This window comes from Podarcis muralis, chromosome 1 (assembly GCF_964188315.1).
Source record: "Podarcis muralis chromosome 1, rPodMur119.hap1.1, whole genome shotgun sequence".
In the NCBI taxonomy this organism is placed as follows: Eukaryota; Metazoa; Chordata; class Lepidosauria; order Squamata; family Lacertidae; genus Podarcis; species Podarcis muralis.
In genome coordinates, this window is record NC_135655.1 from 64,751,192 (window position 1) to 64,776,114 (window position 24,923).

A 24,923-nucleotide genomic window follows, 5' to 3' on the forward strand; every position below is an offset into this window, starting at 1 on the left:
GTAAGTTATTGTTAAGACATAGTCTTCAATTCAAGCAGACTGGCTAAGATCCAGTTGATTTATATGCTGTGACTTTTTCCTGCTGTTTTCCATCAACTTTAATTGTGAAAAATGTTGCCACATTTGCCCTCTTGATATTATTTTGGAGATCAAGAAGGTCTTAAAGCATCCAGATGCATACAGTTCTACACATATCTCTGGAGTTAGCTCACCAAGGTCTGCTCTGCAATATTTTTAATTGACTTACGTGTTCTGTGGGAAAAGAGGGATCATAAAAAGTCTTTACTATTGCATTCCATTCTTCACTGGGATTTCTCTTGGGGCCTGGATTGATACTTCCGGTATTCAAAGTGTCAGCAATTCCATTACTGTGGGTAGAAACTGATTGACAAAGAGGAAATGGTAACAACTGCCTCTTATTCTCTAGGTACTAATTATATAGTGTTAAACCCCATTTTATCTCTGATCCATAAAAAACCCACCATTACATTAAAGTACAGAAAATAGGTTTTGACACAACATTATACGTAATTAATTTATACTATTTTTTATTTTTTTTTGGAAAAGGAATATCAAACCATTTTAGAAATCAAAAAGCTACTTGTGCAAAAGCATTGTTTACTGCCTTTTTGCTTAAAGAACCCATTAACATAAACCGAATGGGTAGGACTCAGACAACACATGGGAAAACACCCACAGAACTCTTCTGCTCAACTCATGGATGGAACTCTGGAAGCCTACAGGAGACCTCTCTAGCCTTATTTAGATTCCTTCTTGTCTCCTCTATAACTCAAAATAACAAACACAGAAAAGAGATAAGGAAAGGAGAAGGCATGTCAAGGTGTCTGTATATGTGTGTGGCTTGTAAGGGTTATCGTTACTAGGTTATGCTTGTTTTGAGTGGTGTGTGATCTCAGATTTGGGGCAGGTAAAGAAACACAGTACAATTCACAAGAAGAGTGACCCATCAACAGATATGATGGATGTGTGTGTCTTCTCAATCTCCGCTCCAAGTGCTGACTGTTGATGGGCTGTTTCAGGCCCCCTGCGCTCGCTTATTAGCATTCTTTAACTTTAAACTGGACATGGACCGGGCATCCCTTCAAACAGAGGCCTGGCATCTGTAAAATTGGGACATGCAGCTTCCCATCTTTCATACCAGGCTGTTGAAGAGCCAAATATATTCTAAGTTTGTTTACTTTTGGTTGTTCTTTTATTTGGGTCTTTTATTGCAAATTTATAAAGAAGAAAAGAAGAGAACCAGATCAGCTTGCATTAACCATACAGTGACCACCACTGCATCCATTTTACCGTATTTTTCACCCTATAGGGCGCACCGGCCCATAGGGTGCACTTATTTTTATGGTGGGGGAAATAAAGGGGGGGAAATTATTTTCCCCCTGAGCCCCAAAGAGCAAAGAAGCCATGACAGCGAGCGGGATGGATCTGCGCGAAGAACGGGGCGTGCTCCAGAGAGCGCCCCGTGCTTCGGGTTGCTGCCCACAAGCCTTGGGAGCCCGGCGGGCACTCCCGCCGGGCTCCCAAGGCTTGCGGATAGCTTCCTGAAGCCTGGAGAGCGAGAGGGGTCGGTGCGCACCAACACCGCTCGCTCTCCAGGCTTCAGCGAAAGCCTGCATTCGCCCCATAGGACGCACACACATTTCCCCTTCATTTTTGGAGGGGAAAAGTGTGTCCTATAGGGCGAAAAATACGGTAATTTACACATACAAATTGATATGCCATCCAAATCTCCAAACAAGGTCGGTAGCCAATCAAAAATGATGTTTACACCTTCAAATATAGCAAGGGTACATAGCTAGGTGTATAAGGGTGCGGATGGTAGAATTGCACCAAGCCCTATGCCTGTAAAGGGGCCCATACTCTCAGCCTTTTTACTCTTCTAAAGCAGTGTTTCCCAAACTTGGGACTCCAGCTACTGTTGGACTACAACTCCCATCATCCCAAGCTAGCAGGACCAGTGGTCAGGGATGACAGGAACTGTCGTCCAAAAACAGCTAGAACCCTACCATTCAGCCCTAGGAGCCTTCATAAGGGAGCTGCTTCCAGAGGAAGAACTGTCGGGAGAGCGACAGCCATCAGCAGGTGGGTAGTTTCATCTGTGCTGCCCCACTTCCAGCCAGAGTCCTTCAGAAGAGAGTTACTGCCATGGACTTTATGTGTATGTGCATTGTAATGAGCTGAATAGAGTGAAAGATTCTGAGTTAAGGGGGTGAAGAGAGTATGTGTATGAACATAACAGTGCTCAGTTTATTTTTGGGCTATTTTGTCAAAGTTTATTTTGTTTTATAGATTATAAATGCTATATTAAAAAATGCAACTTTTGCTTCAATTTTGATGTTTAGCTTATTTTTTAGTTGTTTAGTTAACAGTGTTTTATAGAGTGTAAGCTTCACTGATTATTTGTTACTTATTCTACACAATTTATGCTTTATTTGTGGTGTTGTTACTACTATTTTTTGTAAGCTGCTTTGGGATTCATTCAAATGAAAAGTGGCATAGAAATATAATAAACCAAACCAAACCAAACACTTAATGTCTTACCTAACGTATCTTCTCTTACAGCAGCATTCATATTCATAGTCTGCTCTACTTCCCATGAACTTTGATTTTTAACTTCTTGCGAAAGTAGCTTTTCTTTCAAAGATGGAACCTTTTCGGAAGTTGAATTGCAAACTGTTTGAATTTCACCTTCACATACCCTTGGTAAATTTGAGTCTGCTGAAGTTTTTTCTGCTTTTTTATCCATAGTTGCGGAGTCAAAGGGTGGCCATCCACTTCTGTTTACTAAATCTTCTCTTGTCTTTATGGATAAGGAACATGAGTCTTCTGTGCTTCCTTTCACAACCATTTCCCTTGTGTCCGGACCACTTGATGGCTCTTCCCTTTCTTTTATTTGTATGCCCTGTTTCTCACAAACCACAAAGGATTGTTCACATGTAGTTTTGGATGTATGCAATTCCTTTTGTTCATCTTCGGCAAATTTATTAACTTTCAAATCTTCAATCGGAGATTCACATCCATTTTCAGGGTGAAGAGACAAAGACTCATTTGTACTTTCAGGTGTCTCTTCTGTGACTTCTGTCAGTATGGAATCATCTTTATCAGATTGTCTGGTTGGTATGTCATTTATATATTTAGATGAGTTTTCAGCGTTTAAATTAAAATTCATAATTAGAGGCAGATGATTCATGTTCCCATCAGTGGTAATCAGAGTATTTACACCTAAATTGTCATTTGAGGAAGCAGGTGAAGGTGGAATTTTCTCTCGTGTGCTGCAAGTACTACTTCGTTCACAGCATTTGTTGTTTTCGCATGCATTATCACTATGTATTTCTTCAGGATTAGTATTACTCTCTTTACATAAAAGAATATTGGAAATTGTGGAACTGAAGCTCTGACTTGGCATTTCTTTACAAATGTCATCATATCTATCAAAGCACACATTGTGCAGGTTTGTGTAATTATTCTCCACCTTTTGTGACAAGATGGAACTAGTTTCAGTCTTTGACAGGCCATTTGTAATTTTCTCACTAGTAGCAATATCCTGAACTTTGGATTCTTCAGCGAGTGCCTTATTTGTGGAAGAAGCTCCCTCATGGGGTGCATTGTTAATATTTTCATTTATCTCAAAAATAAATTCATTCCTTACATTTCTCTCTAGATGCTCATTGAGTTTAGTACAATGATCAGTATCTGGAGTAGAACAATCCAAAGCTGCAGTGCTTTCTAAGAGCATCTTGGGTTCTTCCACCAATGAATAGCAACTGTTTGAGGAATTTACTTCTATCCTTGTCTGTATTTTATCAAATTCCTTTCTGTCTTCTTTTCCTTCGGCTGCTGTTCCTCCACACCCAGCAACACCTGACCCACAAGTTAGTTCTGGAGTAATGAAATGAGCTGTGCAGATAACTTTGCTTGGAGAAGCCTCCTTTCGATTTTTATTGAAATGGCAAACCGCATTGTCTTCATTCATAATATTCTCAAGACAATCCAAATCTGTTGGGTGAAAAGATTTTAATGATGAAAATTGGAAGGATGAATGCTTTCAAATATAGTTCATATAAGGGATGTATTGACACTTTAATCATAGTTAGTTCCTTCATGAATTTGTCTAATCCTCTCTTAAAGCCATCCAAGTTGGTGGCTATCACTATATATTGTGGGAGCCAAGTCCTAACTATGCACTTTGTGAAGAAGTACTATCTTTTATCTGTCCCGAATCTTCCAACGTTCAGCTTTATTAGATGGCTCAGAGTTCCAGAGTTAGAACTTTAATTTCTAAATTTAAAAAGACCCCATTAGAAGAGTTACTCCAACTCCTTGATCATCTTGGTTGTCCTTTTTCCAGCTCTGCAATATCCTTTTTGTGCTAAAGTGACCAGTATTCCAAGTGTGGCTGCACCATAGGTTCGTATAATGGCATTATGATATTGGCACTTATCTTTCCAATCCCTTTTTCAAAGCAGCCACACACTGGGTTGACATCTTCATCTGTCCACTAGGACCACAAGGTCTCATTCCTGGTCAGTTGCATCAAATTCAGACCCTATTAGTATATATGTAAATATTAGGATTTTTTCCCCCAGAATGTGCATCATTGCACACTTACATTGAATCACATTTGCTATTTTACTGCCCATTAACCCAGTGTGAGACATCATTTTGCAGCTCCTTGCCATCCCTTTTTGACCACACTGAACTATTTGGTTACTTCAGTCCTCACCCGTAACTCTTTCTCATTTATGAAAAACTTAAATACCCAATACTGATCCCAGGAAGACTTCATTGGGAGAACTGTTCATTTACTCCTAATTCCTATTCTGTAACCAGTTACTAGGGACGCGGGTGGCGCTGTGGGTTAAACCACAGAGCCTAGGACTTGCCGATCATAAGGTCAGCGGTTCGAATCCCTGTGATGGGGTGAGCTCCCGTTGTTCGGTCCCTGCTCCTGCCAACCTAGCAGTTTGAAAGCACGTCAAAGTGCAAGTAGATAAATAGGTACCGCTCTGGCGGGAAGGTAAATGGCATTTCCGTCCACTGCTCTGGTTCGCCAGAAGCAGCTTAGTCATGCTGGCCACATGACCCAGAAGCTGTACGCCAGCTCCCTCGGCCAATAAAGCGAGATGAGCACCGCAACCCCAGAGTCGGCCACGACTGGACCTAATGGTCATGGGTCCCTTTACCTTTAACCAGTTACTGATCTGCAAAGGGACCTCAACTCTAATTCTATGACTGTTAAGCTTATTCAGGATTCTTTGGTGAGGGAACTTATCAAAAGCTTTTTGAAAATATAAGTAAAAGTAAAGACCGCTTGTTTTCACTCTGAAAGAAATCTAAAAGATAGCTCAGTTGGTTAGAGCGTGGTGCTGAAAACACCAAGGTTACAGGTTTGATCCCTGTATGGGACAGCTGCATATTCCTGCATTACAGTGGAATGGACTAGATGATCCTCGGGGTCCCTTCCAACTCTACAATTCTATGATTCTATTAGTGAGTGATCCTTGCAAAAGCTATTCTTGTTCAGCTTCAACAAGATTTGTTCTTCTATATTTTTGATAATTCTATCTTTAATAATCGTTCCACCAGTTGTCCTGGAACAGATGTTAAAATAACCAGCCTGTAATTGCCTGGATCCCCTCTTCATCTCTTTTTAGAAGCTGGTGTCACATTGACTACTTACTAGTCATCGGATCTATGGAAGGTGATTTAAGTGGCAAGTTACATCTTTTATTAGAAGATAAACAATTACGCATTTCAGTTCGCTAAGAACTCTCAGATGGATGCCAATCAGAAGTGGTCAGTTTTAAATTTATCACTAAAGCCCAGAACTTCGTCTAGAAGACCAGCAGCCCTGTTTATTTTACTGCAAGATGCATTTCTAGCCCTGCTTTTCACTCATTCCATACCCTTGAAATCCATAATCTCATTGCCCTTACTTGGCATCTCATAGTTTTATCATCCTGGCTTTGTTCTGTCTTGCTGAAGTAAGCAAAGCAATGCAGACCTCCTATTCCCCACCCACAATTATTTGTTGGGTGGTGTGGGGGTGCCAATGCTCTCATGGCTATCGGGGTGGGGGTATTAGGCTGCAATTTTAATATGAGCATTTGGCAATGAATATGTATTTCAGTAATGTGAGATTCTGATAATACATTTTAGCTACCATAGCTAAAAAATAATTATTTTAGTTTTTCTTTAGCACAATTAGTTTAGATCAACATCTTCTGGACTGTTTTTTTAAATAATTACACACACACACACACACACACATATATGTACCTTCAACACTAATTGATTCCTCTTCCCCTGTGTTTATATCAGTATTGCTTTGTTTTGCTTTTATTTCATCCAGATTCAAAGACCGAGTAGTTTTTAATCCAATGTCTCTTTGTTCAAGATTATTAGAAACTTCTTTTGATTTCTGTGTATATTTGTTTTCTGTTTGGCTTGTATGCAATTGATTTTCATAACCTGTCTCGGCAACCTGCAATTAAAAAAGAGCACGTTTCTATTACTATTGAGCTGAAATGGGGAAATGGGTACAGTGGTACCTCGGGTTAAGAACTTAATTCGTTCTGGAGGTCCGTTCTTAACCTGAAACTGTTCTTAACCTGAGGTACCACTTTAGCTAATGGGGCCTCCTGATGCCACTGCGCCACCACTGTGCAATTTCTGTTCTCATCCTGAAGCAAAGTTCTTAACCCGAGGTACTATTTCTGGGTTCGCGGAGTCTGTAACCTGAAGCGTCTGTAACCCAAGGTACCACTGTATTTCACAGACATTTACACCTCTATGAAATTTGCTCCCCTCTTCAGCAACTGTTGGCAGCCCTCCACAAAAGAACATAAGATAAGCCTGTTGAATCAATGGCCAATGGCCCATCCAGTCCACCAATCTGTTCTCACCGTGCTCAACCAGATGTCTGTGGGAAGCCTGCAAACAGGAAATGAGCCCAGCAGCACTCTGCCCACCTATGATTCCCAGCGCCTAGTATTCAGAGATAGAACATAGCCTCCATGAATTTTTCTAATCCTCTTTTAAAGCCATCCAAATTGGGTGCCATCCCTGCATCCTGTAGGATCAACTTCCTTTTCTATGCTCTCTGAAGAAGTATTTTCTTTTATCTGTCATGATTCTTCCAGCATTCTGCTACATTGGCTGTCCACAATTTCTAGTGTTATGAAGGAGGAATAAAAACTTTATCCATTTTCTATGTGCCATGCATAATTTTATAAACTTCTATCATGTCGCCTCTCGCTTACCTTTTCTCTAAACCAAAGAGTCCCAAATTCTACAATCTTTCCTCATAGGAGTTTTGCTCCCTTCCCCTTGATCACTTAAGGTGCCCTTTTCTGGACCTTCTTCAACTGTGCAATACCCTTCTTGAGGGGAGGTGACAACAATTGTAAACAGTATTCCAAATGCAGTTCTTTCAACATTAAGCAATTAATATGGAAGGCGCAAGATGACCATTCAATGGGTGGAAATGGAACCAACCGTCAGGGTGGCTGTCCTTTGTAAAGGCCTCTGGATTACCATCCCTTACAGTATATTTGTCTATACTGTATTTACACTCAGCTCTGAACTTCAGGGGCTCCAGAATCTGTATTAAAGGTGAGACTGGGGGGAGTAAGTACTCCAGCACAGTGTTTCCACACACAAAGGAACACTGCTAAGAAAAAAGGAACTAAAATTCTTAAAATGGAATCCCTGAGTTTAAGAAAGAGAAGGTCCTTGACTGATGGCATTCCTTTTACATTTTGTACATTTTCCTGGGCTACATGGATATGTCTAGAATCAAGAGGCCAGGCCATATTGAAAAGGACAGCAAGGCTGAAATCTTCAGTAACAACCTCACCAATATTGGCATCCTCCACTCAAGGCAGTATTTCTTACTTATAGTAGAAATGTATAGAAATCAGTTTCAATACTTGGATTTGTTCTTCTGGATTAGAAATTTAAAAGTATATAAGAAGTAACTATGGATAAATCTTTCAATTCACTGAGGTCCTGTCATAGTTGAGGAAAATGTATCTCGTACTGAGATACCTAAAAGCTCTCATACAATTATTCTAATGTCTCCAATGTATGAACTAGATGGGTTTCTAAAATATGCCTGTTCTTGTTTTAGTTAATAATAGCTTCTTGAACTTTTGGAATTATTTTAAATGTTTTTCTTACTTCCTGGTAACCTTGTTAATTCAGTAGTATTTAAATGGGGGGGGGGGGGGGGGCTTACTTCATTTTTCCAAGTTGCTTGTGTTTTCCCATATTCATTCTGAAGATTAAAGAACTTTTCTTCATTTTCTTTTGCCTTCTCCCTTTGCAGCTCATTATCTCTTTCAAGGGTCTGCAATAAAATTAATTATCCAAAAAATAATCAATACCACATTAATGAATTTTGATGTGTTTTATGTTGCTTGGACCTTTTCTTCTAACATGCTGAAAGTGCCATACAGATCAGTGATAATGTGCTATCACAACAATAATTTTCATAAATTAACAGAAAGGTGCTTATAGTTTAGCTAACAGGAAACAGGGGGAGGTTATGAAAAAGAAATGGCTATAAAAGGGTATAAAAATACTTGCCATTATTCAGTTTCACTGCATAAGTTTTAATGTGCTGAAAAAGTAATATAAAGTGCAGAGCTAAGAAATATGAAATGTAGCACATTCTAAACCTTTGTTTGCGAAGATAAACACTACAGCACATCCTAGAACATATTTTTATTACAATAATCAAACCTGAATTTTATTAACATTCCATGTAATATAGAGTTCAGATTAACTTAAGGACTGTGAAACACCATTGCAAAAATTCCAGTCTGTAGTTTTTCTTGTTTGATTTTCCTATTTCATTTTTAAGTTGGTTCAATGAAATTAAATCTGTGTTAAAAGAATACTGGTATGCTATTCCTACTGCTACTTCACATTTACGTAGCACCAGCAGTGTGCAAGGCAGTACACTAAGAAGGATTTTAAACTGCCATACTTGTCTTAACATTTCTGGATTAACTCATTGTCAGCTTTGCTGTCACATTGATAAATTAAAGTAATCTTGCATAAATCAGTAGTAAAAATTCTCATACATCTCTCAGGTACTATACAATTTTGCCCTCTTCACATTTTTGAAAAATGAATAAAAGGGATACAACCCAGTGTATCCACAACCTAATATAAGATGATGTGATCAAATTTGCCAATGTAAACAGTGTTAGTGCGTTTAGATAAATGGTGACTATGCACGGTTTCTGTGATTCTTTAAAACCATTTCTGGGGTTGGGAAGAGTCCATAAAAGCTCTCTTTCAAAATTAATTATTTGCTGCGTTGCCTTTTTCTACAGACAGTACTTCTGAACCTATACGACACTGAACATTTCTGAAACACTGTTGGCTATGCACACTACGGTGATTATTTGGAGAATGAAAGAAAAACTGTAAAATTTACCTAGAATGTGGGGGATGTGTGGCCCTCCAGATGGTGCTGGACTCAACAGCTCCAGCCAGCATGGCCAGTGGAGTCCATCTAGATTGATAGATGCCTTCGCTAATTGTGGTAGGGATACTACACAGACAGTTTTGAATTTTGCTATTGTTGCTTTCTTTTTAAATGAATCAAAACATATAGAATGCTTGAGGGAGAAAAGAGACCTGACGTATCCTTTCCATGCAATTATCCCTCTATATGGTTCCATTTACTGCTTGAGAGATTTTTTAAAAAAAAAATCTTTCACAGATTTTATTAAAAAGTGAAATGTAAAATCATTTTAAAAATCAATGGAACCAGAGGTCAAGATTCGTTACACAGGATTCTAAAACTCTTTGGCCCCGTTTGAACCAATTTCCATTTCTGGGCCCGCATGCGTAAACCCATTCCGCTCTTTTACGAATCAAAAAGATCTACGTGTCAGCAATCATGCATCAATTGGACACACCTAGAATGGTCACCGCCTGTACTCCTTCTGCCCCTGCAAACAAAATACAGCTCTTCCACTGACATGGCTGCAAGGCATCCTTGCACAGCTATATATTTTCAACAAGGCATAAATACACAGGCCCAGATCACATGGTCAATTACTAGATTTTATCTAAAACATATAAACTATGCTATCCAAGCCTACATACATTGCATTCCACGTGTATGCTTCATTTAAGTATTATACTCACATGCGGATGTCCTCTGGCCTCAGAAAGGGAACTGATGAATTGAGTGGGAGGCATGATTCCCACCACCAACACACACATACCGTAGGTAGCAGAGTATTGTCTGATACTGGTACCTGATGCCATCATTATGCAATTTTGCTGAATGCACTGCTAGTTAAATTGCTGATAGAACTACTCTAAGGAAGATGCTTTTGTCTACCAGCATAAGAACAAATTATAAATCTGCCAGAAGAGATGTGCAAAGTGTGCTGCTGTATTAGACTAAAGAGCCATCATTCTTTCTCCGCTATGGTCAGGCAAAGGCTTCTGGAAGCACACTAGCAGAGCATAATGAATGGCCATCCTTGTTTGTCTCAAGCATCTGGTAAACAGACGTATGTTGTCTCTAAACATGGAGATTTCATTACTTTCAACTGTCTAACAGTTGTCTGTAGACCTATCCTACATTAATTTGTCTAATTGGGGTTTTTTAAAGCCAATATAGCAGCCATGGTCATCATCAAACCTTGTTAACTAGAGGTTGCATCCACTGTAATAACCTCTAGGAACAGAAGAGAGAGTTATACATATGGATGGGATCCTTCCATGAGTGCAACTTTCCTTCCATGAATGGAAGCTCTTTCCATTCATGCAGCATTTACACTAGATGCAATCCTACTATGTCTTCTGTTGAAAAACGCCCTCATTCTGTTGCACTTAACTAGCTGCCTTTTAACTCACTGATGTGACCTTGAATTCTAGTACTATGAGAACTGCCTTTATCTTCTGCTTTCTCCCATTCATAAGTTTATAAACTGCTGACATGGTAACCTTGTCTAAATAGGTGCTGTCTAAATAGCAACATACTCATTTTCAGACCCCTGGCATACATGCTGACTCAACAAAAAGCCTGGTTATAGTATGTTGCACACGAGGAGATCTAGTATATGAAATATGTGAGGCCCCCATTTTGTCAGAAATAGCCAGGCAGATTCCATTGCATTCAGCCGAGTATAAGCACACCTGGTCAACAGCAGTGGGGAAAGGACCCCATTCATGATCGCAAAACTTTGCTTTGGAGAAATATGCATGGAAGAATAGTGCATATCCGAAATTACCAAAATTGAAATTTACTATAATTATCACGTTTCCTCATCCAGCTCTATGGAAAGCCACAGGATAGAGCTCAGGGTTCAGCCTGATAGGGTCACAGTCTTAAGTTCTAAAGAGCATATGACAATCTTTTTAACAAGTTTAAAATACTTTCTAAAGTATTTTAAATATTGTAAATTGTTTTTAATGTTTTATTATAAAATGTAACCTGTCCTGGGATCTTAGGGTGAAGGGGTGGGTAACAACAACAACAACAATAATTTTTATAAAATTATTTAGTAGATTGCCATCAAGTTTCTAATCAAGAAATATCTGACCTGACATGCTTCTTCTAGTTCATTCAGTGACATTCTGGCATTAGCTTCAGTTTGTCTGCAGAGCAGTTGCTGCATATGTTGTAGAGACGCAATCATTTCCTTTTTAATAAAAGAAATGCATTCTCTTTTAAATGACAGGATTATTCTGTAAAGCTGAACACAACAGGATATGCATATATATTTGTAATTTCTTTATTAAAATGTTGCTATTGTTATACTTGTGTAGGAAGATGGTTCAATCATAACCAGAGGCCTCCTTATCCTGAATGTCAAAGGTAAAAGACTGGGAGAATATAATGGCATATTGGCTTGAAGGTCAGAGGGATATGAAGTAGTGGTTAATCTCATACAACTTGAAGTCTCAAACTGCTGCAGCTGAAATTCAGCATTTTATTGCTCCCATGACTATGAAGATGCTAGACCATTCTGAGCTTCCAAGCAACATGCACAATATTGGGGGAAGGGGGGAAAATTATATAAAGAGAACTAATTACAGGTTCATAATTTAACAGTCATGTCAGTAAAGTTCTATTGGTAAACCTAAACAGCATTACCAATTCAGGATGTATTATTTCACATCAAATTAATATGTTTCTTGGTTCTTCAGGTTTCAATACTAGAGATGCTCCAAGTCATGCAAATTTGTATGATGCATTGTGAAAACAAGTATTAGATCTCCAAACTCATTGTATATGATTTAAAGTACTTATATAATTGAGATTCTCAATTCAAAATACACTGAAATCAAACATCTATAATGCCAGTAGTAAAACTCACATAAATGTTTTACAGATTGAATACCTTGTCCAAATAAATAAATAAATAAATAAATAAATAAATAAATAAATACTAATTTAGCTTGTCTTTGAGTAGGCTTACTATTATAAAGTAATTGTGGAGTGTTTGTTTACCATTTCTATAGCAATAAAATGTTTTCTTAGTTTTCTTAAAATGCATTAGCAGATTAGGTAAAGCACAACATCCACAATTAAGGCTACAATCTCATGCATATGTCTTTGGGAGCTGGGAGTTAAAATTTTGGTAGTAAAGTGCTCCCAACCCACTGCTAGAATCTAAAGTTTCAGTTGTGATGATGAGGTCAAGGAGCATCCTTTGACTATATGGCTGCAGTCTTGCATACACTTACCTGAGAGTATGTCTCGCTGAACTTAATGGGGCTTACTTCTGAATAGAAATGTTTGGATTCAACTCAGAGTCAGCCAAAGACACTTTGGTACCTGAGGCAAGCCACAAAATGGCACCACCGCAACCACCAAGGAAGAATGAGTGAGTGAATACCTACATTAGGAACAAGTGGAGAATGGGAGGAGACCAGCTGTGCCTCCTATTCACCTAGAGGTCGCTGTAGAGGTGGCAAGGGGGAGCTTCCAACATGGAAGATACAACCTCCAAGGAGTGTGCTGCAGCTGTTTCACAGCAGCAGCAGGCAATGCATTCTTTGGAGACAGGATCTGCTGTCCCTGTGGATCCTGCCACCTGAAGTGGTCGCCTCACCTTGTCTCATGAGTGGGTCAGTCCTGATTCAACTGCATATCTGAGTAACCAGGGAAGGCCTTATCAACAATGGTCGTACATTTCCCCCCAGGCCATAGAACTCTAAGCATTCTTATTTTAACTTTATATGGATTCATCCTTTGACAACACAGCTTAATGACTGCCATGGCTTAATGACTGCCATCAGTTACTTAACATCTTGGAACTTCATACTGGCTGGGCTATGGTACAAAAGGAACTGTTCAACCACATCATTAACACAGCAAATAAAAAAGGCCTAAAAGTATACATATCTCAGAAAACTACAAAGTTTACTATACAAAAGCTGTAATTTTAATTGCACATGTTCTTAATAAATGTCACTGATATATAATATATTCTTGTAAATTACCTGCTTTTCTTCCTTAAGTTGTGCATTTTCTTCAGTGAGTCTTATATTAAATTCTCTCTCCTATAAATGAAACAAACCATGTCATTGGCCCCTTATGGTTTGTGCTGCAAGCACAGCACCCCATGAGAGAGAGAGAGTGCAGAAAAGAGGGGTCAGATAACAGGAAACTCCTGTATACAGAGCAGTGAGTGTAGGAGGTAATGGGAGGATGCAAAGTGCAATTGGATTGTACCCTAACAATATTATATAGCCATGTTTACCATTCAACAGTATTATAACAGATTTTACACAGAAAAATATAAAAGGATTTTAACATCCAGCATCACCATATACTATACACTATACTATATATGATATAGGAACTATTAAATTAAACTACTTAACAGTGCACTGCACTGCATATTTACTATAGCTGCCTAGTACTATAGAATTTAAAACAGTGCTACCACACTGAAAACACCTATTAAAATATCAGTATAGATCTATTTTTTATAAATAACATGAAATCTTTAACTGGCAAAAAATAATTATCAAATACCATTGAATATTTTTGCTGTAGCTCTTTCAACTCCCATTCCTTTGCTGTAAGATTGAGATTTTCATCTCCCACTCTGTGCTGACAAGTGACATTGGACCTTATCAAGTCTGCTGTAACTTTCTTTAGCTCCTTAATGAGGAAACAACCATAAATAGTTCACCCAATATTATTTTTGCAATGCCAAACAAGACAAAACATCTTTCCACCTCCAACTAATGCCCTTCTAAGCAAAATACAGAGACATGAATATTAATGGCATTAAATATAAATAAAATTGACAGTGACAGCTTATCTTTGAAATGATGTTTCACAGTTACAGGTCCCTTGTGTGGTTACCCATATGTTTTTTACATTTTAGATTTACACTGCTTTCACAAAAATAGGTGTTTTTAATTCTTCACTGTTGCCCTTTTTATAACTAGAAATAAATGAACACTGCATTAGTTTGTGGCTGATACTGTGTGTTGCAATGATACCAGAAGGTCCACAAGAGCTGCTACTCTAAACAACTGACAGAAGGAGAAATGAAGATCACTAATTATTCTAAGTACTCTCACTGCTTCATCCCAGAAGAGTTAAGAATACATTAGTTTAATATATTTGACCTGTGTTTACCTTTAAAACGTTAATATTTTGCAACTATATTTATTTCACAATTCTGTCTGCTGCCCTTCCTAGCTTGTTTAAAGCAACTAGTACAGCAAATAAACAGTACAGGCTTTGATCTTATTAAATTACAATGTATAGTCTCTGGAGTCATAAATATTGCATCTTTCCCCCACCCCTCCCTCTTTTGTATGGGGTAGCCTGTTCAGTATCTCTCTCTCCTTGAGTGCTCTGACGTTTACTCAGACAAATAGCAAAGGTTATGAATGCTGTTTGTAGATAATATCAAGAATTCTTCATGATGCCACAGCACTGAACCAAGCATTCAGAATGGCAATAGTTTTATCTAGCAGCAACTAAGTTTGGTCTGTTTAACTTTTCTTCATAAAAGTGGAATTTCCCCTTATCACAATCCAATAGTTTAACTGTTCTGGACAAAATCATATAACAGTGGAAAGTAGAAATGGTTATTATCTGAGCTGCTGAATTTTATGAATGCCAAGCTACCCAAATACCCAAGCTACCAATTTAATAAAATTAATAAAATGCAGCTAATTTTTGAAAGGATTTAAAATGGCACCGTATGCCAATGAGAAGATGTTCACCCTATTAAAATGCAAAAAAAAAATAAATGCTAAACTATTGTCATAAACACTGATCTTTCTCACACCTCCCCTCCCCAAAAACCTGTCAGTATGGAAAATAAACACTCAAATTATTGTGGAAATTCTGTTTCTTTTTTGTATTGGCATCTATTTGCCTGTTGATGATGGGGAAGGGTTCTAAAGAGCTTAGAGAGGTTGCTCAGCTGCTATGGTTCTGGCAGAGGGCAATCTGTTCACAGAGAGTTCCAACAGTGCCCATCCGCCAGCAGAAGAGAAGTTGGAAGAACCCTGGAGCAGATTCAGGAAGCACAGGTGGATGCATAGGAGAGGAAAGAAAGGAGATGTCTGTTTGCATAAAGTTGGGTGTTGCTCAAGCTGTTGTCTGGGCTATTTTGTTGCATAACTAGTAATTTTGTTGCATAACTCTAGTAGAAGTAGAGGAATATAATGTAGTTTGAAGTGGGATAAGGAGTGACATTGCAAAAATACTGCCGCATCCCCAGGAGAGATGGGAAGAGGGCAGTTTCTTTACAAAATTTTCACCACACCAGCTCCAGGTATCAACTTGCGTATGGGTTCTTTGGTTTCTGAAGACTTATGACTACAGCCTGAACAAGTATGTAAGTATACATAAATCTGAACAAGTATGTAAGTATACATAAAAACTGGATGCTAATGAGATCCATGGAAAAGCCCATGCAATCATTCACTGTCATATCAATTCACCCTTAATACCTTACACTGTCTGTTTACAAATACTAGTTGGTGTAGCCCACCTACTCTCACGAGTATGTTGCCAAGGGCCTATAAAACTATTGCAGAACCTGCCTGTTACTTTCAAGGCACAATTCTACTTGCTGGCTTTGACTTCCAAATCTCTTGCTGGCTCAGGCCTAACAGACCTGTGAGACTAATCTCTCACATAAAATCCACTGCGACTTTTAAGACGAGCTGAGCATCCGTTCTTGATTATAATCACAAAGTTCAAACAGCAAGGATACAGAGGGAGATATTTTTGGTGACCACTCCTCCGTTTTAGAACACACCTCCCCTAGGGTCTGTTAAAACCTAAGTCTGCATGCCTCCTGAAAGTGTTGTAAAACTTTCATGTTTAGGCTGCTCTTAAGCAGGATTAAGCAGATATATGGTAATTTTATATTGCAATATTTCATACACATTTAATTGGATAAGTTGCGGCCTTTTCATATTTCCTTCATTTTTAGCTTTTTGCCAACTACTTTGAGAAGAGGTGGGATATATATATAATTAAATAAATAAAATACAATACACCTACCTCTTTTACGTTATCTATCTCAGACTTTTGTCTTGCATTCACTGCTCTCAATTTCTTATTGAGTTGAATTGCTTCCACAACTTATGAATGGGTTTGGATAAGATAAAAAAAGTAAAGAACTAATATTAAAATACTTTTATGTCTGAATTTTATACAGAATAAATGTAACCTACAGAATCTGTATGTGTTTGTTTTCTTGTGTAGAAATTATGTCCAGAGGCAGATGACAATCCCTCTGGAAAATAGGAGTAATCAGCTGTATGTGTGATACTCAGTTTCATATATTATATTCCACTTTTGTCCTATAGAGTTCATATATTTCACTTCTTAAATTGGAGATAGGTGGAGTATTTTTTAGAAATCAGGTTTTGACACCCACCTGCCATATATTTGTAAAATATTTATGCAGCATAAAATTGGTGCATACTGAAATAAAACCTAAATCTATCAGGTTTTTACATGTGATTAAGCAAAAAGAGATTAATATTAGTAGTTTGGAAAGTGGAAGACATTTCTTGTTCAATACATGACCTTCCATAGGACTTTTCAAGAGACAGTAGTTTCATGCTCAGAATATACATGGTGATTACCAATGTTGCTTCACTATCATATGAATTTCCTCTGCAGTAAAAGTGCAATGCAGTTAGTACAGGAAATACATTATTTTTTTGTTGAACAGAACCAGCTAATATATACTGAATGTTTTAATATATAATCATAATATATTTAACATTTTTAAGCATTTACTTTGCACATATACTGAAATTATCTTAAAATATTGAAAATATATTAAAATCTCATACATCTTTGTTTTGAAAAGATAAGCGATTTTTAAGAATATAATTTTAAGAATATGTAATACACAGGGTGGTATTCAGCTATATTTTACTCAGAGCAGACCCTCTGAAATTAAATTAATGTTTAATTGATCTATTCTGAGTAAAAATGATTTTGAGTGGTTTACAGATGATGACAGTGTTTTCTAACTGTGTACTTGTGATGAAAAGGAGTGCTTTAATTGTCTGATTGGTTAAGTAGTAATCACCCTGGTTAGGGCGAACCCTTTACAAATGTCTCCGACACTCCTTTCCCCATACACCAGGCCAACTCCTTCTGTTACATCTGACCAACCCTCTCAGTCAACCCAAGCCCCCTCTCTCCTCTCATAGCTAACCACAACTCCCACCCTGCTTTAAAGTCGGGAAGTGCTATAGAAAGCGGCTTTCTGAAGTACTTCCCCACTACCTTGTTAAACCTTGATGCAGCTGAAGGAGGGGTGACACTTAACAGAGCAGTTTGTGAAGCACCTCCCTACAAGTTAAACAGCTTGTCTGTGTCATCTGTCACCCTGTCATCAAGCTAGAGTTGGTTTGGCCACCAACTGAACCACCTGACACTATCTATATAAGCATGATGTACAACAGCATGCACTATTAGGTACAATTTATGAACAACAAGTGTTAGTCAAGGATGTTTGGTTAATTTTATCTTGAATTTATATTTTTTTGTATTGATAGTGACTTTATGTTTTGTTTTCTGCTGTACATAGAGTATAAATATAATAATAATAATAATAATAATAATAATAATAATAATAATGATGATGATGATGATGATGATGATGATGTCTTAATATGCCACATCTCAGGACTTGGGGAGGAGCAAATATGAACTGATTAAATGTCCTGCTCCCTGCCTCCCTCGATCTTGTATTTGTATCCAGTTGCTAGCTGTGGGTGTGCCACTACATTTCTGTCTATCTAGTCACTTCTCATCCCCCAATATTTGTGGAAGACCACCAATAAGGGGTAAGCTGTCATTCTCCCCTGCTCCCATGGGTTTTGCTGTATTTCTCAGCCTTCACACATAAGGGCTGGATCATGTCTTAGGTTCATCACATATTTATTTACCATTCTGCTCTAATCTCGCATGCGCATCTTTTATTTTTCTCAGCTGACTTGTGATAACTGTATGGCATTTTTCAACTTCGTTCAGACTCTTCTGATGGTCCTCCTTTGCTAACACGTGTAATTGCAACTTTTGCTCCTGCGTTAAAGAAAAGGAAAAAAAGAAAATAGTTATAGACAAACTTTTCATATTGAATGATGTATTAACTTTATAAATTAGATGATGCAGGAATGATAAACACACTTATTGGGAGGTAAGCCCCATTGAACACAGTCGAGCTTACTTCTAAATAAGCATACACAGAAATTGTGCTGACATTCCACGTGGAAGGGCAATAATCTTCCAGCACAGTTATTAAAGATCCCTGTAAGGTAAGACAGAAGCCACTGTAGAACTGTGTCTCCGCTATTTCCACCAAACTCCCACTGTCAGGAATATCATTGCTAATGGTATGGAAAAGGCAACAAGTGATAGAGACTCACCAGAGGCTTTCCTAGTCAGAACCAGCGCTTTCAGTCTTGAAGCCCAGGCAAAATGTGACAACATGTGCTTTAATCTGTTTTTAGCTTTCTGTAGATATATATATATATATATATATATATATATATATATATATATATATATATATATATATTCCACAACTCCAAACAATTGCATGCAGGCACTTCTCTTGCTCCCCTATAATGAAGATCAAACTATGTGTGATACAGGGAGACCCACACACCACCCATCTCCTGGCTGTTTTTTAAAACAAAAATGCAGGCACAGAGTGCAGTGGCATAGGTATGATAAAGCTTTTCACTATGGACCAAAAATGTTCTCCACTCTTGCCATAAAGAAACTCTAGTGGGGCAGGATGTGGTCACAATATGTGAGTTTGCTACCCCTTCTAAAGGCATTTCTTGGAAGTTTAGCCAAGTTCTTTAACACCAAGATCAGGAATGACAGGTAAGTTTATCCCAAAAGCAGCTTGCTCACCACTCTTATTCTTCCCCTGCTGCAGTGTGCAGCTTCCTGAGAGGATTGGGTAACACTCAAACAGAGCAATGACAAAGCCTAGCAGGAATGTTCTACTGAAGCATGCTTTGTGCTCTGCTAGAGTAAGATGGCAGGTGTAATATGGAAAGGATAAACGAAGAAAAGTGGGGACAGAGAAAAAGGATGGCACAAAGAGGAAAGTGGGATGCTCCACCTACTTTTGGCTTCAGTCCTACCAACTGCTGGCTCCAAACCTTCCCACTGCAAACTCCAGCTTCAACCCCAGCTAGTAAGCGACCCCAAAAAATTACCCCTAGGGAATGCAGTCCTTGGCAGAAAAAGGGCCCCCACCCCTGGTGTAAACAGACAAGACTGATGGCCCCCTCAGGTTAGGTAAACAAACTGTCAAAGCACAATTCTAGCTATAACAGCTGGTTTAGGACCCCCTTTTACTACACAAGTTGCCAGAACTCTGCAATCATCATCTGCGACTCTTCTCTATTTCTCTCCCTGCTACATATACCACCCTTTTTCAAAAGATCTCAAGGCAGTGTACAACATTAGAAACACATTACACTTAGGTGCCATAAGTTGTACTTGCCAGGGCATTTTAGCATATCATGTAACCCAATATAAACTATGGTTTTATCCAATCTGTTGAATTATGTAAGTTTTTTTTAAAAAAAATTGCTGCTTCTGCTGTTTTAGCTTTGTACTGCTTTATTATTATTACATTTATATTTTGCCCTTCCTTCCAAAGCCGCACACGGCAGCATATATATGGTGTTATTATATTGTTTTATTGAAGGGTGACACATTTTTTTTTCAAAATTAGTAAGTAACAGATTAGATTCCATTTCAATGACATACTCCTTTGTGGGGGCATACAACTAAAGATAGAAGTTTAAGAGACTAACAGTGAATATATGTGTGGATTCAGTTGTCAAGACCAATATTATATGCTAATTTATCATAACATAAGCCACTGAACAGATTCTAGTTCATAAATTTTAGTTCCTGAGAAGGTCAAGTATGACTTCTAAGTTTGGGTCTTTCTAATGTCACTGGGTTAATTATTCAAACACTCTTCTGGTCAAAATGACCTCAGAACTATTTCCTTGCATTTATTGTTCTATTATTGCATTGGCTCTCAACTATCCCTGCTTATCTCTTGTTCTTCTGCTTGGAAGTTCCTGTACTCTAAAATAAGCGGGTATGCCTTGCCCAGTGATTTCATGTCATAGTAAGTATAACTGCAAATGCTGCACCCAGTTATGCTATGTCCTGCTGTGTGTGCTCCTAGTTTACTATTTTCAAAGGGTCTACATTTAATTAGCTGCAAATTAACTTATGTTCATTTAATTTCGATGTTAAAATTTATGCCAACCATCTTGGTACTTCCAAAATATAAAGGCTTCAGTTCTGAATCTACTTTATCTCTTTTAACTTTATTGTGAAGCCTCAGTTCTCACAACGAGGCTGGCTAAAACCATGCAGCAGGTTTAATACACATTTCAGCTTGCTGCGTGACCAAGCAGTTGCCTGATTGTTTTCCAAATTATTTTCAACTGATGATGAGGTTAATATCATTCCCCTACTTCACTGTGAGTTAAAAAGCAATCTGCCTAAGTAGCAGAGAAACCAAGCAATCACTTCGCTATGTGAGAAGCTGTAATATGTATTGAACTCACCATGTGGCTAAGGCCAAATTCTGGATATGAAATGAAACTCAGCCCTAACGCTGGCATGAATATGAATTTTTTTAATGGTAGCTTCTTTATTACCACTGAGGAGACTTGTTTGGAGAGCAGGTAGATGTCTCAGTCATTTGTAATGGCAGGCTAGGGCACTTGTTCATGAACTGAGCACTTCTGCTCAAGAGAGGAGCCTATCCCATTGGAAAGGAGAGGCTGGGGTGTGTAGTGGTAGTTAAACCCTCTCTTGCATAGTCACCCAGCCTATTTTTCAGACAGTGGACTACCGGTAACTTGAGTATCCACAAAAAGCAGACACCCTAGACTGCCATGTTAAGTAGAACGCTAACAAGCCTCTCCTGGTGCAGTTCTATGCATGAGTAAATGCCATAACTTGTCACATAGTTTATCTCTTTCCTCTTAATTGTGCATATGCATGTGTACAACAAATTTTATGCAAACAATTTTTTTGCAAGCACATGAACAGTTTACAAGGCTGGACATGGTTTACTAGAATAAATAGATTATTTGCAATAATTTTGCATGATCATTAATTTAATATTTGTATGGATAAAATAGATTACACATACTTCTTAAACAAGAAGCCTAACTTAAAAGTGAAATAGGACAAAACACATTTTATGTTGCCTTTGATCTTTAACTTGTAGCCTTATCTCCCAGGTCAAAGGACACATTATTCAATTTCACCATATTTTGTGTAAAATCACTGTAGCGTTGAAGATGACTTTCAGTACAAATGTCATGGTACTTAAGGCTAAACCGGACTCTAGTTTTTGAGCTTCTTAATTAAAATCACAGTTTATAATGGTCTGACAATATTATCTTTATTCTTTCCAGTTGAGCAGCAGCAGAATTTTCACAGCTTTTAGTCAATCAAGCTTAGCAATGTTTCAACAGCTCTCTTTAATTTCAAAAGTGGTTCAGCAGAGTGACTAAACTGAACTGGCACACTTAATTCCTCTATGTTACACTGGAAGAAGAGTAACACACTGCCTGCGTCTTTCATACCATTTTAATTATAAATATTAGCCTGAAAAGAAGTAAGTCTAATCAAACCATAAAGTTTAATTGTAATCTTCCTCGCAAACACTTAAGTTATTATACTAGCAAGGAAAGTTAGAAAAATAATGCTACACAAAATAAAGTCCAATTTTGTTAACAAATAAATAAATCCAAAGATTAAGGGAAGTTTGGATAAGCACCTCTGCAATACTCAGAAGGATATTTGAATATATACCAACACCTCTATAACCCGTAACTATAAAATGCAAAGAACTCTAACATTTTGCTACATGAAAAAGGGTCTTCCACTCACAGAATGATGGTTGCGTTCATGGAAAGGGGTCATTTCATGAGAGAAACCATCCTTACATGAACAGAAGCAAAAAATTAGGATGCAAGCCTTTGACATTTTTATAGCTTTTGTAGCTCTTACCATTTCGTTAAGCTTCTTTTGCAAAGAGTATTTTGAAATCTGTAATAATGAAAACCATTAATGATTTAAAATGCATTGGCAATTAATTGTAATTCTGCTAGTTTCAAGGAAGTGGGAAAGTGGTAAAACTTATAACAGAAATGTAATGCCTGCATATATATGAAAAGCCTTGAAAATAAACCCACATTGCTAATAGGCGGCCAGCTTACACATCCTCAGGTTATTGATTGATTGATTGATTGATTGATTGTGTTAAAAAAAGGGAAGTGGGGGGAACTAAGGGTATGATCCCCTCCCACCTTCCTTATGGGCATGGGTGCAACACCAGTGTTAGAAGGGTCTCTTTACTCATTACCATCCACCTCTCTGCCTCTCCTTAGTGCAGACTACTCATGCTTGGAGCACAAATAAATTAAATTAAGAAGGAATTCTGGCTGTGGATGTGAGCAGTGTGCACACAGGATGCCCCATTGCCTCTAACAACCTACCATGCTGCCTACATGTATGCTCATGAGCATGGAAAGCCAAACCAGATATAACATTTGCCATGCAGCTGTTACATAGCTGTTAAAAAGAATAAGGCTGTGGGTTGAACCATAATGGAACCTTGGTATGTGGGTGGCGAGCTTGAACTCTTTGTCCCTGTCATGGACTGGTACTAATCAGAACTGGACTTCCTGCACAACTATTCACATTGGGAGGAAAGCACCAACTGATATCAACAACAGCTTTCCTCCCCACTGCAGATGGCAGTGGTGGGCATTATTATATAGTCAGAACTATGATGGAAGCAAAGAGTTAACCCACCCCTCTATCACATTCCTGATGCTGCTTGGATTGATTTTCTGTGCCCCACCCGCACCCCGTTCCAAGGCTGCTTGATTTTTTAAGCACACACACACAAGGGAAAACCACATGCCTAACATATCATCTATTTTTGCCTTTAGACAGAGTGGGGAAAGAACGGTTCTTTTGAGTCTGGCTGCATAAATACTATACATTTCAAGCATTTTGGAAATCCATCTTCCCCTCAAAGAATTCTGGGCCATGTGGTTTGTTAAAGGCTGCTGGGAATTGTAACTCTGAGAGGGGTAAACTACAGTGCCCAGAATTCTTTGAGGGAAAGAATGTGATTCAAGTGTGCTTAAAAAGTATAGTGTATATACAGCCTATGTATATCTGACTGGAGTGGATGCTATGACTACAAACTTCACATCTATTTCTTCATTGAGAGAGAAGAGGGGAGAAAGCACAGTTCTTCTGAGCCTGTGCAAATCATTAAAAAGTGGATACTGCTGTGACTACAATGAAATGCATCATGTCTCAATTTTTGTAAAGTTTCCCTGCCTGATTTTACTCGTCCCAGGAGTCCAGCTTTGTGCCTGTTTACAAGCATGTTTATAAAGGTGTTCAGAAAAAGAAGCAGCTCTCTTAACAATCTTTCTCCTTACAACTATTTTCTTTCTATTTTTATGCATTGCTTAGCTTTTCTTATCACTGAGGCTCTAGTGATCATATTCCATTTATTCCACCTCAAAGCTTCTCCCCATATTATGTTTATAATACCCTTCTTGGGCACAAATGATAAAATGCACCACTGGAAGCTGGATCTCTGTGCACCTCCATACTAACACTAGTTCCACAATTATAATTGGTGGGGAGGTCTTGTGCAACAAACCCTCTTTGCCAAAAGATCAGACTTTTTCATTTGGGGAAATGCTATGGAATAGCACTTGTTTTGACACAACTTCCTCTAACTTCTCCACAAACAAATCAGAATTAAATAATAGCATTATCTACTCTCACTGAAAAGAAGCAGGTAGAATGCTCAATAAACAGGTCATTTGCTGCTCATTTTAAAACTCTGTGCAGCTTCCTAGAGTAGGATCATGGCATGCATGGAATGGGTCTAATCCTTTCCTCCTGAACTGCAGTCCCAGTGAAAACTGCTTCCTGCCCTGAGCTGCTATTTGCTACAGAGGGAAGTTTACTGGTACCATTCTCTACCAAGGCAAAAAATACTGGAGATGAATGTTGACCATGGCATCAACTCCCAGTATTATGCCATATTACCTTTTTCACTGCTGCTACATGTATAATATAATGTGGCTCTGAAAGGCCACACTACTCCCCTGTTGTATTTCCTTTTCACCTGTACGTCTGCATGAATATAATAAAGCTTACAGTCTTGTGCCAGGCTTATGGATCAGCATATAATAAATGTTGCATTCAATCATCCTATGACTTTTCTATGCACTGAAGTTCTTGCCAGAGCAGAACCGGCTGCTTCTAAATTTCCAATTGTATAACTCAAAGATTAAGGTAAGATTGATTATTATTG

General features: G+C 38.2%; 1 protein-coding gene across 14 annotated transcripts in view; it reads right to left on the bottom strand.

Moving 5' to 3' along the window:
* The window catches only part of CCDC73 (coiled-coil domain containing 73), a 55,908-nt gene that overhangs the window by 2,552 nt on the left and 28,433 nt on the right, over positions 1–24,923 (bottom strand). For all 14 annotated transcript variants that reach the window (XM_028730104.2, XM_028730087.2, XM_028730225.2 and 11 more), the window contains 10 exons: positions 22,583–22,621; positions 18,457–18,592; positions 16,547–16,626; positions 14,042–14,170; positions 13,504–13,563; positions 11,598–11,696; positions 8,261–8,371; positions 6,301–6,505; positions 2,563–4,017; positions 248–381 (listed from right to left, as the gene is read on the bottom strand). In XM_028730104.2, the coding sequence (XP_028585937.2) occupies positions 248–381; positions 2,563–4,017; positions 6,301–6,505; positions 8,261–8,371; positions 11,598–11,696; positions 13,504–13,563; positions 14,042–14,170; positions 16,547–16,626; positions 18,457–18,592; positions 22,583–22,621 (2,448 nt within the window). The remainder of the gene's footprint in view (positions 1–247; positions 382–2,562; positions 4,018–6,300; positions 6,506–8,260; positions 8,372–11,597; positions 11,697–13,503; positions 13,564–14,041; positions 14,171–16,546; positions 16,627–18,456; positions 18,593–22,582; positions 22,622–24,923) is intronic.